Consider the following 17,011-nt stretch of genomic DNA (forward strand, 5'->3'; position numbering starts at 1 on the left):
TTCCCTAAATATTTCCATTTGTACTTTTTCTTGATTTCTGCATTTCTCTGCTTTATACAGATTTTCATAAAATTTACGAGTCACTAAGCTTGACAACAAACCTATATCTACGTTCTGTTGCCTGAGCCATTGCGCTAAAAGCTTTTGCGCTTCAGAGTTACCAAAGAACAGTTGGTTAACAGCAATCTTTCTAAGCTCATGCATATTAATGAGGTGATCCCTTAGTTTTGTTCAACACTCTGCAGTTGCCCCTGTTCTTCTGTGAGATTCCCCCTATTCTGCAATACTTTAACCTTTGTTAGTCCCTTTGAATAATTTGTGATACTGCTTAACCATATCTCTTTTTCTTTTATATCTACTCCATTTCCCACTCCCCAGTTATATTTTCTGAAGAAATTTCTGTCTTCTCTAATAATTTCTACTACCCATTCTTTAAATTCCTCTCTATTTAACACACAGGTGGCGAAGCGTCAGTCTCTCAATTTTATTTCATTACCCTGCATTTGTATTGTAGCTACTATTGTCTTGTGCCACAATCTATAATAGTTGTTTGATGCATATGAAAGTTTCAATGAAATGCACATGTTCCTGTGAAAGACTGTCTGTCTAGCCTAGCCCAGTTTTTGTACCATGGGGAATAAAGGGTAAATTCTCTCCAAGCTCCTACTACTGAATTCATATCTTCCATACCACATATTTTCATAAATGTCTTCAAAATCTACCATCTTTTGCTATATTTTCTCTTCTAGGCCTCCCAGATGCATCCTCACTGTTGCAATTCAAATTCTAGTCCCCACCTATAAGTAATATTCCCTGCTGAAATCTGATTATTTCTCCCAGAATGTTTATAAGCTTCATTGTATCAATTTTAGTTGGAATATAAATACATGCTAGTGTAATCATCCACTATTGCCAGTAGCCCATGACCACTACAACTCTGCCATTATTATTTTTTTCCTATTCTGTCTTTATTGGAGCTTCTCTAGCAATTAATAAAAGTACTCCATTTGCCTTTGTCCCAAATATTCCACTAAATCATCCTGAAATCCTCTATCAAATTTACATGCTCATTTCTTTACAAATGTGTCTCCTGTAGCATAGCTATTTGCACTCTGCATTTCTTAATATAGTTCACTGCTTTCTTTTTTATATACCTGTGAGGGCATTCCCATTCAAAGATAGTATGGAAAGTGTTGCCATTATGATGAGAAGTTATTATTCCCTCCTGATACTTACAGTAGCCTTTTTTTAAATGTCTGGTTTCAGATTTTGTGTTACATGCATACACAAATGTTTGGCAGGTTGATCTTTTCTACAGTTTTTTTTCTTGTCATATCCATTTGAACCCATGTTACATCTTACAAGACTTTTTGTTATATAGTAAATCATCCAGCAAATACACCCCAGAACACCCCCATAAGCTATTAATTTCATACAAACACACAAAATTATGTACATCTTCAAATAATGAAATTTAATCCCCTTAATAGGAACAATTGTCCCAGATTGACAGCTACACTCACAGGCTATAACTGATCTATAATGAAGGTTATCCATGCTAAGACCTGATCCAGCCTGTGCTTCTGATTAGACTAAGTGCTGCCTGTTTTTATCTCATCTTTATTCCTCTTCTGGATACTTTCAGAAAACATTATCATTTAGCTATTGAAAGAAAAAAAAAGTATTCTGTTTTTATTGCCCTTATCAGCTTGTCCCCATAGAAATGAGAGCCACCTTCAGCTACAAGCTTCTTGTGTTGCACTGTGAGCATTTATTTTCTAAGAAAAACATTTCATTACAGTCAGCGTTTTTTTATTTACTTGCTTCCACTTGTTAGATCCAGCTAAGGGCCTTAATTCTGTCATTCCCCTATGCAAAGGTAAGGAAAAGCACATCACTTTTACTTATATCATGCTTTTTTATCTAGGCTTTCTTTGCTTTTATGTTGCAGTGCCTACATTTAAAACTGAACAGGAAGAAAGAAAAAGGAAAAAAAAGGACACCTGTTTACTTTAGCATCCGTGTAACACACAAAAATAACTGAAATGCTTTACTATATATCAAGCAGTATATGTCATGTTTTATAAAAATACTAAGAACAAAAATTTACTTAGATACATCATTCTTTTCTCTTCCCCTCTCCTTAAAGTTCTTCCAAACATCAGTGACAATTTAGAAGGAGTTGCCTACTAGTTTAACAAAGTCAAAAAAGTCCAGTATTTCTAGGTTTCATGCTCCACCATATTTCACAAATGTGACTGATGCTTTGTAATCCCACATGTATCCATTCATTTCTGAGTTACTAGTTTTCTTCCTGTTGTTCTTTATCTCCCAGCTCCAGTATCTGGTTCATTTCCAGCATCTTCCTGATTCTTTTAATCAACACCAGTGCTTTTTTTCCGTCTTTCAAGCATTTTAATTTGGAACATTGGAAAAAGTTTCATTGGCATAAGTCTGTTTGAGATTTATATCAGAAGAATAAGAAACATAATTCCCTTCTGTTTGGAAGCTCACTTTTTGTTGGACAGACTTCTCTATATCCTCCTTAGTATGTTCTGCATCAAGAACTAACTTTGATCTCCCAGGAAAAAATATTCTGAAGACGGCTGAATACAGCAGCTTGAATCTTACAAGCTTCTTCTCGACATTCCCTGATTGCTGGAATAAATTTACTCCTGTTCTGCCTGGTGGGCAGTGAGTAATCATTTTCCACAAACACTGTCTCCAACTTTTCCTATTTTGTCGTTCTGCCGCAGTTTTGTCAGCATCAAATCTTTCTGCTGGTAGGATTGCATCTTTGCTATTAGAGGTCTTCACTGCTTTCTCATTGCTAGGTTTGGAGCATACATATGATGTGCCCTTTCAATTAGCAACTCCTGCTGTAGAATACCAGTCTAATTACCTATTTGTACTTTTTTTAAATTAATACAGTCTATGCCTTCCAGTTTTCCCTGGTACAGCAGAAAATTTCAGGTTTTCCCTAACATGCTCTGTTCTGTAGTTCTGCTGTTTTTTGAAACATCTCTTCCTGAGCTGTCAAATACTCAGCCAGCCATTTCAGCATTTTGACATTTGATTTTTGCAGTTCTATCAGCTCATCTGAATATCTGTTTAAAGCTTCATCCATTTTTCCAGCATGTTATTTGAGCTGATATACTCCTTCAGTGTTTCATTTATTTTAATCAGCTCTGAGCAGATTTGACTTTTTATCTCTAGATTAATGGAAGTCATGTCTTCAGCAAAAAGCAGTTCAAGTTTCTGTTTTGTTCAACAGCTTAAGGCTTCTTTCCAGCTTGTGTTTTTTCCTAACCTTTTGTGTTTGATTTTCTTTCAGGTCCTGCAGATATTATTTGAGAAGTCTGGAGGAACCCACATTATTTTACTGCAGCTCTCAGTAAGGTCATTACTCTTAGCCTTTATTAAGTTAGAATGACGCCATTCAAAAATGCCCCACATCTGACCTCTGTCTAGGTTCTATAGGCTTTCATTTCCCAAGTGTGGGAAATCAAAATGGAATTCCCCTTCACCTCCTCCTACATTCTTGTGGGTGTAGCCTTGTCTTTGTTGCTGTCTATTGTCTGCAGTGGATGTCTTGCTGAGAGTGGTGGTATATCTGTGTGCACACAGTAGATGCATGGTTGAGATTCAGTCCTTGGAAGAAGAATTAAATAGCTTCCTGATGTATGCGGTTGGAAAATGCTTTTTTGACAGTGACATTAGTTCATGCTTGACATCTTCCTTCAATGTAGTTGGGTACTGTCCTTTTACTGGAGGTTCACTACTTCACCAACAGAGTCCTTGCTCTTCCTGAAAGGGGAAAGGCATCATATGCACACTAGGTGCAGGGCCATGTGAGCGTTTTTCTTATCCTTGTTTCTAAACCTGTGTTAAGGGTCAGTGACTGGTTCCTTTTCTGTAACCAAGCTGTCAGTTTCATAAGGAAGGTGACATATGGGTTCTTATTCTAGAGGAGGCATTTCTTGGAGGGTGGAAGGGTGAACCACTCTTTTCGCTGTCTTCTCCTGCTTTTCCTATTCTTTCTACCTCCCGGATAGATTTTGTTAGGGAGCTAGGGAACAGGACTTGTCTTCATTGCTAGTCGTAATGGAGGTCTCCCCCTCTCTTTGTGAGGGGGGATCTTGAGAGAAGAACCACCTCTGCACGCAACACCCTCTTTCTTTAGGAGGGAGGTATTTTGGCTTCTTCTGGTTCTCTGGATGGCCCAATATTTTGATAGGTGGAGAGCACATTTGTCGTCATTGTTGTAGCCATTTGAAGATGTTAGCAGCTGGCAGAACCCTAGTAGGAGTAAAAACACTATCTTACCACTTTGAGGTGCCTGCTATGGGTTGCTATGTCTGGAGTAGGTGGATTTTCTCTGTCTGAGAGGACCTCCTCCATTCTCACCATCTGTTATTGAAAGGTATTGTTTCACTCATTATGCTTGCTTCATTTTTCCTGTGGGGGGCACGCCTTGTCTGTACATGTCTTGTCTGAACATGTCCTTTTTGGGGGCTTGGAGTGGTCTGAGATGCATATATTGCTGGGATACTTCTCTTCCTTCCCTCTGTGTGCCTTGTCTTTCTGTGCTGCTAGTGGTCAGAAGCTTTGTTTGGGCTTGAGTCTGCTTTCTCTCCCCATGTTCATACTTTTTGACTTGGAGCTTGGGGTTCTGCTGAAGATGGAGTTAGTCTTACCTTCTGTGGTTCTGTCATCACCTTTTAAGGTTAGAATTTGCTCCTGGGGGGGGGGGGGGTGGCAGTCATGGACTTCCATCTCCTCCTTAGTTCTGTGAATGCATGGGCTTTGCCACGTGCCTTCCCAGTTGTGGAATGTGTTGTCTTAATGTTAAAGAAATAGTTTATTGGGTCATGGGTCCAGTTTAATTAGAGAGAAAACGGATCTTTCTTGCCCGTGGTTGGCTATGAGAGTGCATCACCTGCTCTAATTTTGTGATGTGAGTTCCTCTTGCTTCCTGGTGTAAGGCCTTTTTCTACTTGGTCCTGCTAGGTTTCAGTAGCATCTTACATGAAGATTTGGAGTTGCTGAGTAACCTGCTTGTGTTCCTATCAAAGTGGAACCTGATAGCCTCTCTCTTGAGTTTCTCTGGGTGTCTGGGACATTCTAGACACCTGTTGCTGGGTCTAGTCTTCTTGTGGAGTTTGGGCATCTGGGGCCTGCCTCTAGTTCCCTTTGAGGAGGAAATGAGAGGGAGACTTAGCTGTGGCTCTGTAAGTAGCACCCTTAGTCAGAACTGCTTTCTGTCTGTTTCTGGAGACCATTTTTTGATGGTTTTGAACTCCTTATTTAACCAGTGTGTTGTCTATTCTGGAGTCCCTTGGCCCTGTAGTATGTGTGCACATCTGAGAATAATGTCTTTTGAGGTTCCACCCCCTCTTTTTGTCCTTTTTTATGGGTTTATTAGAGAGACACCATCTCCACTCCATTGATGTCTGTCGTCTTTTATTTCCCTTTATCCTTTTGAGTCTGGATCTCACTTCATGTCCTCTTTCTTCAGTGGGATGGCACCTGAGGGCACTAATGATGTCCCTTAGTTGGTTCATGTTTGGATGAGCTGGTGGATTACTACCTGACTTGGAAATTGGTGAATAGTTTGTTCGCCCCTTGTAGAGGAAGGGGAAATTGCATTCTGTTTACCATTTCACATTCTGCCATCTGGCCTGGCCTGCAGTTTAGATTGATTCTGGTACTCTCTTAATAATAGCTGATGCCACTGCTTGCTTGATTTGCCCTTAGCTAGATTGATTTCTTTGGATGTTTATGAACATGGTACTCCCTTCTCAGGCAAGCTTTCTTTTCCACATCCTTGAAATTAAACCTCTGACTCCATACTCAAACTCTTTGCTGGTTCTAGTGTAGTTCTTATTTCACTCGTATGTTTTTCACTGATCGATATTCATCTCAGACAAAAAGATACATCATGGAGAATCTTTGATGTTATATGTAGTATGCAGATTCTTACTGTATCAGCTTATCTATAGAGAAGACACTGAAAGTCATAGGGATACCCTCCATCCCCATGGGCATGAGCAGTCACCCCAGTTTTAGCTGCTGTATTTCATTTTAAGTTGGCCATATATATACTTTTGCATCACTTGTTTGTAAGAATTATCATATCTACATTGATGATCTTGATTGCTAGGCAAGAACTCTGTAGTGGCAAGGGGCTGACCTTACAGATGCAGGAGACAAGTGTACTTATTAAATGAATGTGTTTGCCATACATTATCACAGGTGAGCATCCAGCCCCCAGGTGTGGGAACTTCAAGAAAGATTATGTTGAATACCAGTAGGTAGAAAGTATAACCCTAACTATAAGACAGAAGTGTGGGGGGGTTCTCTACATAGGAAAAATGATAGAGTAAGAATGCCTCTCTTATTTTACCTTTATAAACTGAAGTTTGTTTATTTTATTGCTCTTGGATGCATCTTCAGTTGTGTTCCTATACTTGGATCAGGTACTGCTGTTGTTTTTATAGTTCCTGTTTTTGTATCATGTAGTACTTTATCTTGAATATACCTGTTACATATTGACTTCATGCTGTTGTTTTGGTTTAGGTTCAGGACATCAGGGTATTTTTAGGATTCTGAACTCTACTTTGCATGGTATATTACTGTTTGTATTTGAATTTGTTGTGTGTGAGAACCTGAGCTCAGTTTCAGCATTTTAATCTACTGCACTGATTTTAAAATCTGTTCATCGCACAGTATCTGCATTTGATCTCTAATCGTGGCATGTCACTGATGAGGTATGTGGCTAAAAGAGTCCATTGACCAGCTTCACCACGTTAACATGTTAAAAAATAAAATAAAAAAACAATAATGATCTCTGTCATATCATCTTCTTTCGGCTGTTCCCGTTAGGGGTCGCCACAGCGGATCTTTGTTTCCATTTCTTCCTGTCCTCTGCATCATGCTCTTTCACACCAACCGCCTGCATGTCCTCTCTCACCACATCCATAAACCTTATCTTAGGCCTTCCTCTTTTCCTCTTACCCGGCAGTTCCATCCTTAGCATCCTTTTCCCAATATACCCAGCATCCTTCCTCAGCACATGTCCAAACCAACACAATCTTGCCTCTCTTGCTTTGTCTCCAAACTGTCCAACCTGAGCTGACCCTCTAATATACTGATTCCTAATCCTGTCCATCCTAGTCACACCTAGTGTAAATCTTAACATCTTTAACTCTGCCACATCCAGCTCTGACTCCTGCCTTTTCGTCAATGCCACTGTCTCCAACCCATATAACATAGCTGGTCTCACTACCCTCTTGTAGACCTTCCCTTTCTCTCTTACTGGTACCCGTCTGTCACAAATCACTCCTGACACTCTTCTCCACCGTGCCTGTACTCTCTTCTTCACCTCTCTTCCACACTCACCATTACTCTGAACTGTTGATCCCAAGTACTTAAACTCATCCACCTTTATCAGCTCTACTCCCTGCATCCTCACCATTCCTCTGTGATCTGTGATGAATAATGATCTCTGTACTGTAGCAAAAAACAAACAAAAAAAACACACAAAACAGAACAATGAACTCGTACGGCAACAATATGGTCCCAGCTTAAATAGTTTAAAAAAAAAAAGTCATGTGGTAACCATCTTTTGACAATGACATATTCAAAACAAAATAATATAAAACAAAAACATCTAACAATGCTTTAATGGTCTGTATTTCAGCACTTCTTTAAAATGTATGTGGTTATTCAACCGTGGAGTTACTGATGCATTTAAAAGCAACTGCCAGTTATATTCTTGGCAACCCATTCTCCTTTCCTTATAGTGAGATTAACTGCATCTAATGCATAGAATAAAATATTTTACAATTTGCACAGGCAACAGTGTTTAAAGAAATTATTTTTGTCATTATTAACTGAGATGGCATGGTTATGCTCATATACCCATCTTTTTAAACTTTTTTTGTTGTTTTCGTTTTTGATTATCTTTATTGGTCTTGAAAATATTACATTGGAAAACGATATGTGCAGACCTCTTTGCATGATTAGATCTATTATGAATAAAATGTCTTTTTTCTGATTAATTCAGTGCGAATAAAGTACGTCATTAGATTTTGTTGCATGTCCATAGTAGGGCATCCTCCTTCATAAATACAGGATAGACTCATGAATTTCTTATCTGCAAATATTCATTACATTATGTTTGTTTAATCTGTCTTAATATTGCACAAACGAATGCAGCTTACAACAAAGAGAAAATCTGGTGTTTATTTGCTCCATGCCTTCAGTGATCCCCATTTATTCTTTGTAGTCATACTGAATATATTGTTAAACCTTATCCTAACTTTCCTGGTTGTACTGTTCTCTTACTTGTAAAACTTCTCTTACTGTGATGCTTCTTAAGTGGCAGGTGCTTCTGTCCAACATCCTCATAGGTTTATGTGACGGGCTATAGTGTCATGATCCACATCACAAACAAATACATAAAAAAGTAGCTGATGTAGTGGATGTGTTCATTTAGATGCTGAAAATGTATCAGTTGTGGTACGCTGACAAGAAAAGTGGCCAAGGCTTAGATTGGAGTGCTTTCCATAGGCAGCTAGCTGCCACTTCTTTGGACAGGTGGAATAACAAAACAAGGAGGTTCAGAAGTGGCAGATATACTGCTTTGGGATTTTACCTTCCCACATTGACCACATAGCTGACAAGAGTACTTGTGTCAATTCAGTAGGGATGAATTTGACCAGGCCTTAAGATCCCATAAAACAGGTAAAACTCGCAATGCAATTATATAGGAGTGTGGGGAAGGACTTGAAGGACAAATTTTTAGAGATATTGAATTTTTATGGAAAGAATTTGATGTTCTTCATCTCACATTGCTGCAGTCCTTACACTTGGGTAGCCCGCTGTCCTCGGTCGGCCCGAATATCAAAGTATAAGGCTGACGTCGGTCAAGGCGCATTTGACTGACATCAGGACGTCAGGGTACAAATGCGCATGACCGACGTCATATCCTCAGTCTTTTTTGCCGCATGGTCTGATGCAGAAGCAGCGTTGCAAGTGCCGGTTGGCGTTCTGAAATTTTTCGAATTCGGAGTTTCAGACCGAGTCAAAGTTGGCTAAGTACCCCGTTGGGGAATATTTTAGTTTTTTCTTGCCTCAGTGGTTTACGGATGTCAGAAAAAGTGAATAACTGTATTTCTTGTGGGAAACAGATACCGCATAGAGATTATCATACTTTGTGTATTCCTTGTTTAGGGCCTGAGCACGGCGTTGTTGGGTGTCGCTCTTGTGCTAGATTCAATAAGCGCACTATAAAGAGAAGGTTAGATTGTGCCAGGTTAGTCTTGAAGCGGTGTAATTATAAAATGCCGTCGGATGCTCCGGCGCCGCTTCTTCAAGAAGCGCAAGGACAAAGCTGCTAAGCCTAGGCTAGAAGAACCGTCTGTTCGGACGCCGGTTCTTTAGAGGTGTCGGTGGAGCCGGTGGTTCCCGGAGGTTTCTTTGGAGTCCCAGGGAGAGACTTTGTTATTGCAGGATGTGGCCTCTCAGGAGGCAGGTCAGGCGAAGGGGCTTCTCAGGTTACTGTACTCCCTCCCTTCCTAGGGGGGTTAGGCCCTCTCCTTCTGTTTCCAAGGCTTCTCCCAGAGGCAGGCCAGGTTTAGCTTCAGTTGGTGTCACCCCTAGTTCTTCAGGAACTGTGCCCAAGAAGCATATGCTTAAAATGGCAGAAGATTTGATTACTTTGATTAGAGGTTCTTTGCCCCTCCTGATAAGAGACCAAGGGTGGCACCTGAGCTAGGGAGTTTTGTGCAAGCTTGCGATGTTTCAGAGTCTTCGGCTGAAGACTTGCAGGAGTATTCTCCTTATTCTGATTCTGATGTGGATGATTCTACTCCTTCTACTTCTCCTCCTGAGGATTTTTCTTTTTCAGAGACTCTTCATTCCATGAGGGAGCATTTTAAGTGGGAAGGTCAGGACTTCTCTGATTCCAGGAAAAGGCTTAGGGAATTTTGTTTTTCCCCAGCATAGGCCTTTGGCTATTCCTCCTGTTCTGGATGTGGTGGAAGATGTTTTTGCAGAGGCTTCTCTTAATCCTGATTCTTTGCCTCCTGCTCCTGTTAAACCGGATAGGTATTACAGGGTGCCTGAAGCTCATAAGTATCTTTTAAGAGTCCTAGGGCAGACCCAGAAACTGTTAGTCAGGGGCCTAAAGGTGTTAAGGCTTCTGTTGTCAAAAATCCGGTTCCTCCAGATAAAGAGGCCAGGGCTTTGGATAGATGGGGAAAGAAAGTTTATACTTCTTCCACCCTAGCTATGAGGGCTTTGAATTGCCAGTTTCACATGTTGAAATACCAAAACTATCTCCTTTCACAATTGAAGTCTAAGGTAGATGCTCTGGCGGAAGGTATTGAGTGTAAAGAGTTACAAGATTTAGTACATGTTTCTGAACAGGTGGGTAAGCATTCTTTGCAATGTGGTTTTGATGCTGTACAGGCCTCGTCTAGGGTGGCTGCCACTGGGTCAGTTCTTCGCAGGCACGCCTGGCTGAGGGATCAGAATTTATCTGACCATGTTAAGACAAGGATTTTAGATGCTCCTTTACAATCTGATGTGTTGTTTGGTTCTCCTGTTGAGGCAGTCTTAAAGAAAATGGAAGACAAGGCTAAGTCTATGCAGACTGTTAAAGATTTTTGCAGGTTCAGCCTCAAGTTTAGTAGAAATTGGCCTACCAAGGGTTGGGCGTATCCTTCTTATGATTCCCAGTCTAGGGGTAGGTCTAGACGTGGTAGGGGCAGAGCTCAGGGCTCTTTCAGGCCTAGAACAGGGAGTTCACCTGCACAGTCTTGAGTGAGGGCAGGGGTCAGTCCTTTCGTAAACAGACCCAATGACCTACCTTTTCTGCTGCCAGAGCCTTCTCGCCTGGCAGCACCTTTGGGAGGAAGGTTGGCACTTTTCAAGGAAAATTGGAGTTTGATTACCCAAGACAGATGGGTATTGGATATCATACACCACGGTTACAGGTTTTATTTCCATACCTTGCCTCCTTTCAAAGGCATGCCAGACGTTCCTCCTCAACAAAGAATAGAGGCTCACAAACAAATTTCTCTGTTACTTCAAATAGGGGCCATACAGCCGGTCCCTATGCCGGAAGTGGGCCTAGGATTTTATTCTCGCCTGTTCCTAGTACCAAAGAAAGGGAACACGTGGAGACCAATTTTGGATTTATCTACCCTCAACACTTATCTGGACATTCCCAAGTTCAAAATGTTGGCGTTACAACAGCTTTTACCTCTGCTGGGCAAAGATCATTGGATGGTAACTTTGGATCTCAAGGAGGCTTACCTTCATGTTCCTATCAGACTGAGTTGCAGGAAGTATCTGCGTTTTCGAGCTGGGACTTCTCATTATCAGTTCTCTGCATTGCCCTTTGGCTTATCTACTGCGCCCAGAGTGTTCACGAAAGTTCTGGCTCCAGTGATAGCTTTCCTCAGGCTAAAAGGTATACAGATCTATCCTTATTTGGACGATTGCCTGATTCTGGCTCAAGGAAGGGACGAGCTTCTTCATCATTTGGAATATGTGATAGCAGTGCTAAGATGCCTGGGGTATTCTGTGAACGAAATAAAGTCCAGTCTAGTACCCTCTCAGGACATGTGCTTTCTGGGTGTAAGACTGAATACAGCATCCCAGATGGCCTTTTTGACCCCGGACAAACAAAAGAATCTTTCCACAGCAAGTTTTGAATGTTATTTTGGAAGCTAGAAGGCCTAGTACAAGGAAAGTGTACGCAGATAAATGGAAGAGATTTTTATTTTGGAGTGCAGCAAAGGATTTGGATGTTTCTGAGCCTAATTTAAGTGTGGCTCTTCAATATCTTACTGAGTTACTGGACAAAGGTTTGTCCTTCTCTTCTATTAAGGTTCATGCTGCAGCAATTTCAGCTCACTATGATTGTGACCCACCATTGTTTTCTCATCCTTTGTTCAAGCAATTTCTTAGAGGGGCAAAGAATATAAGACCCCCACGGAGAGCTCCTACTCCTGCTTGGGATCTCAATTTTGTGTTGGAGAAACTCACTCTACAACCTTTTGAGCCTGCAGCTACTACGAGTTGAAATATTTATCATGGAAGACTGCATTTTTGTTGGCCATTACCTCTGCAAGAAGGGTTTCTGAGTTGCAGGCCCTTATGGCGGTTGAGCCTTTCTTAATTTTCCATAAGGATAGGGTATCTTCATTACTAATCCTTCCTTTATGCCTAAAGTGGTTTCTAGTGTGGCTTTAAACCAAACTATTCATTTGCCTACTTTTTATGCAAATCCCCAAAATAAAGGGGAAAAGATTTTGCACACTTTAGATGTACACAGGCAGTTGCGATATTATTTGGACAGAACTAAAGGGTTCAGGCAGTCTCAGCAGTTATTTGTTTCTTTTGCTTTGAGTTCTCAGGGCAAGCCTGTGTCAAAACAAACTATTTCTCAGTGGATTGGGTTTTGCATTGCTTTCTGTTATTCCCATCATGGCAAGGAGATTCCAGCTGGGATTAGGCCTCATTCCACTAGGGCTACTGCCACTTAGACAGCTTTTTTGAGGGGGGTGGCTACTAAGGATATTTTGGAGGCAGCTACTTGGAGTTCAGTGCATACTTTCTCTAGGCATTATCACCTACCACTTTATTCTAAATCTAGGGCTGGTTTTGCCACTGCTGTTTTGCAGGGCATTTTGGCAGCTCCTGCTTCCTTATAGCTTGGCCATCCTCCCTTACCTCTGCTTTGGGATTCTACCCAAGTGTAAGGACTGCAGCAATGTGAGATGAAGAACATAATACAGTTTTGTACCTACCATAAATGTAGATGTTCGAAGATCCACATTGCTGCAGTCAATACCCTCCCTCCTTCCCCTCTGTAGTTAGAGGCGGTTGTGTGGGTTGGGTTGTCAATATGGGGTATATTGTATATATTGTATATATTGTACATATTTTTAGTGCTAGGATGGTTGGTTGTTTGTTTGCTGTCTTTTGGTTTTGACCTTTCTTTTTAGGGTCTGCTGACATCTGGGGCAAGAAAAGACTGAGGATATGACGTCGGTCATGCGCATTTGTACCCTGACGTCCTGATGTCAGTCAAATGCGCCTTGACCGACGTCAGCCTTATACTTTGATATTCGGGCCGACCGAGGACAGCGGACTACCCAAGTGTAAGGACTGCAGCAATGTGGATCTTCGAACATCTACATTTATGGTAGGTACAAAACTGTACTATTCCTGTCTCCCATCATAAAAACGCTTATTGGTATTGATGTTTCTGCAGCTAAGTAGGGATCCATTAGTTCCTGGAAGTTAGTCTAATAGCTTTACATTAGTAAAGGGTGTATATGACTGTCTGGGCAGTGTATATTGGACAGGTGGTGACATCTGTGGTTAGCTGGAACCAGGTGGGCTTCATTCCACGAATACAGGTGACAGACACCGAAAGAGGCTCCATTGTATATCTAAGGTAGCACTCATTAAGACTCCATTGAATTGGCTAAGGTTCTCCTCAAGATTTTATAAACCCTTATGGTGAAATGAATACACTGTTAGTTAGAGCCTTGGTAAATCAATACATTGAAGTGTTTTGTCTGATATTGGAGGTGATTTTTTTCTTATTGGAAGAAGTAAGGCAGCAGTTAGAGGCACACTGCAGCTTTTAACTGAGAATGTTTGAAACAAGGCAAGCAATTAATCCAAGATGGACAAGTTTTGACTTTTTTTTTTTACAAGGTTTGTGTATAGTTTGAAGTACAGCAAGGAGCTGGTTAAGGTGTACAGGGGTATATGCTAAGCTGAAACAACTATGGTCAGGAATGAAAATAGAAGCCTTTAGTGGAGGTTGAGCGACATCATTAGTAAATGTTTGGTTTACATTTTTCTTCTGATTCAGACATAGAAAAGGCTGCTCTCCTCTTTATATAGATGAGCTCATGATAAGATTTATTCTGTCCCCCTTCCATTTTTGCAGAATTTGGAAGGTATGGTTCAAACCCCTGTCGCTGAGGCAAGTATGTGATGGTAACTATTCCTGTCGGTCTGCTTTTTCTGTACTTTTTGTCTGGAGAATTCTTCACACTTCTTCCATACCCTGCAGTCAGTGTTCATCCCTGAATATATAAATCAAGGTTGGACATGCACTTATTTGGAAGGAGGAGAGACCGTTTGTATATATGTGGATCACCCAGGTCTGGCAGGTTTTGTCTACATTTACAAAGGGCAGTGCTCAGTATATGGCAGAGATTATCTGACTCACTGAAATTCTGGGGGGGCCTCCCATCTTATACGCACTTTTGCCCTGGGCAAAATAGTTTTTTGGGCATATTAACACTGCAACACAAGTACATCACAAAAACAATGTTATCACCTCCATTTGTAAAACTGTGGCAACAATTGCATTACAGATACTTTGAGGCAAGTGCTGCATAGGGTATCAGTATAGTGTTAAACACACACATGCACATACATTTCTAGAGCATGCAGCTCTCTGAGGAAACTCTTTTCTAGTAGCAATTGTCTCAGCCAAGAGAATTTCTGTACTTCAGTCTTTTGTGTTATGCACCCTCTTTTTATCATCTATAATACCAGGACAGCCACTTCAAAGTAGAATGCCATTGGCAACCTGAGTTCTACTAGTAGCTTGGGTGCCTTTAGGGGCTCGCCCGGGAGGATGGGATTGAGTGGCCATTTCAGGACATTGTTGACTCCAAGTGGGAGCACTTTGTATTACCCAGAGAAGCTCAGGCCAGATGAACCCATGCTGTCATGCTGCTTGGTATCAGTAAGGAAGGCTAAAGGGAATCCAATGTATGAAGGCATGCTTCCCCTCAGGAATCAGCAGTAACAGGCTTGGAGGAGCCAAAGATGGGAAGGATGGTGCTCCCAATGAGGAGAGGTTAGGTTGCCCCCTTCCAGGACCAGCAGACTGTCTCAGTCATTACTACCAGATTCTTTCCTGGGAATGAGTAGCTTGTAGGGCTTTTTTCAAGTCCACATATACTCAGCTTCCGTGTCCCCAGAACAAATGGGTTCATTAGGTGTCAGTAGTGGACCACTGGGCAAAGTCCTGGAGGGGGGAAAACATAATTGCAGAACTGCTCTTAGGAGTAATCCTACATCTCTGCCTAAGGTGGCTTCTATGCTTATTCTCAAGTAATGCATCAGTATTCCAATTTAGTGTCATGATGCGATTAGCCATGAGGGTAGCATTTCCTATTATCTTTGCATTCAGGAGGGAACCTCAATCATTGCTTAGTTTAAACAGCTCATTTTATTTGAATAAAATGTTTTGTTTCCTTTGCCCAGAGAAACGAGATAAACCAACAGTACTGCATTGCCATGGCTATTTCACCCATTTCTTGTCTAGTTATGCCATGTTTTACTACTAGTCATACCACGTTTTACTAGTGGTACATATTGTTTTACTGTGTGTTTGAAGATTTGTAAGGTCAATGTGTGGTCTATGGCTTGGGTTTTATTCTTAGGTTGCAGCATGTTTTGGTAGAACTGTTTTGTAAAGCCTAGTATGTTAACCACTTCTTTTTATAGTTAATTCAAGATAACTCACAGAAGATAGTGTTATGTAGGCATTTTCCTTCATTCCACATTTCCTAGAGCATCTTGACCAGAAATTCAGTACCTCGTCTATCTCTCCCTGTAGGTGGAGGATAGAGTTTTGGTGTTTCCTTTTTAACCTGACAGTTTCTATCAGTTTTTCTTTTTGTGATTCTGGAAGAATGAAAGAATGGGAGATCAAGGAACAAATCCTTTTGAATATTCTGATGATGTATACTTTACTTTTGTTTTGAAGGCTACTTTTTATATCTACAACAAAGTTTCTGCTGATGGTAAGAGGAGTGTAGGATATAATGGACTGCTAGTTGAGATGTGTTTTGGCAAGTACCTATGTAACAGATACTTGTAAGTACTCTTGTACACTTTCTTTTTAGAAGAGGAATATTAACGACTGCAAATTTACTTCAGTGTGTAAAGATAGGGATTTCAGGTACAGAGCACAGAAGAGTTTTTGTGCTAGGAAAGCATCAACATTTTAAGTCTAAGTTTATTTATAGTTGCAGGATGTCACTGTGCTGGCAGTGGAGTGTAAAGCAGCTAGTAGTTGCAGAGGAAGTGCTACAGTAAGTGTGACTGCAGTAGTGGTTGTTGTGTTGCAAATGGCTGAAATAAAAAAAAGTATAAAATCTCTGCTTTGGATTTATATGAACAGGCTTATGCAAAGCAATTTGAAGATAAGTTTGGGAAAGGAGGTACAAAAGTTCTGACCATGAAGGCGAAAGACTTCAGAGAGACTGCAATGTCTTTGTTTGATAAAATGAGAGGACCAAACCCAGAACCAGGAAACCTTAAGGAATACTCGCCATGGATGAGTGAGTTCAAACCAGAGTTTCTGAAGAATGAACTGGAAATCCCTGGTAGGTCTGACTTACAGTATTTTCTCTCTAATTTAGATTCAGGTGCATTGCGCACTTTAATGCTTGTTTGTGCTGAGCTGCTTAGAGCTGAATTCGTGTGCCCGTGGTTTCACTGCTACAAGCATTTGACAGCCTTTTTCAGACTTTTATTTTGCTTGATAGTAATTATTTTTGTTTACAGAACTATTTTGTCCCAATTTGTCTGGTGGGAGAAGCAGAAACTGCACTGGTCATTTTATTTGCTGTTAGCAGGCTCTTTGTTTCTGTTGGTTATTTACCTGTTCTCATTTACTTTGGACTCAGATGCGTTATGTAGCCTAGTGTTTTTTTTGTCACGAGCTGCTCAATACTGCACTTTTGTGCACCTGGTTTCACTGATTAAGACTATTAAATCAAGCCCTTCACATCTGGGAATTGCTGAAGAGCTCTGTCTATGCTAATGTTGTAACCATGTGGGCACCTTCCTGAAATTCCCATTTCAACAGATCTAAATCTATTTTCTTTGTTTTCCTAACTTTTATCTTTTGCATTTTTTTTTCTTAATGTGCTGTTCAAATAATTGTGTTCTT

At 40.7% G+C, this 17,011-nt stretch overlaps 1 protein-coding gene across 1 annotated transcript in view; it reads left to right on the forward strand.

Annotated features, from left to right (window-relative positions):
* The window catches only part of PRKDC (protein kinase, DNA-activated, catalytic subunit), a 4,917,417-nt gene that overhangs the window by 4,539,108 nt on the left and 361,298 nt on the right, over positions 1 to 17,011 (forward strand). Inside the window, exon 72 of the mRNA XM_044065724.1 lies at positions 16,238 to 16,442. Within this exon, the coding sequence (XP_043921659.1) occupies positions 16,238 to 16,442 (205 nt within the window). The remainder of the gene's footprint in view (positions 1 to 16,237; positions 16,443 to 17,011) is intronic.

This window comes from Protopterus annectens, chromosome 3.part0 (assembly GCF_019279795.1).
Source record: "Protopterus annectens isolate FY-2018-M chromosome 3.part0, PAN1.0, whole genome shotgun sequence".
In the NCBI taxonomy this organism is placed as follows: Eukaryota; Metazoa; Chordata; order Ceratodontiformes; family Protopteridae; genus Protopterus; species Protopterus annectens.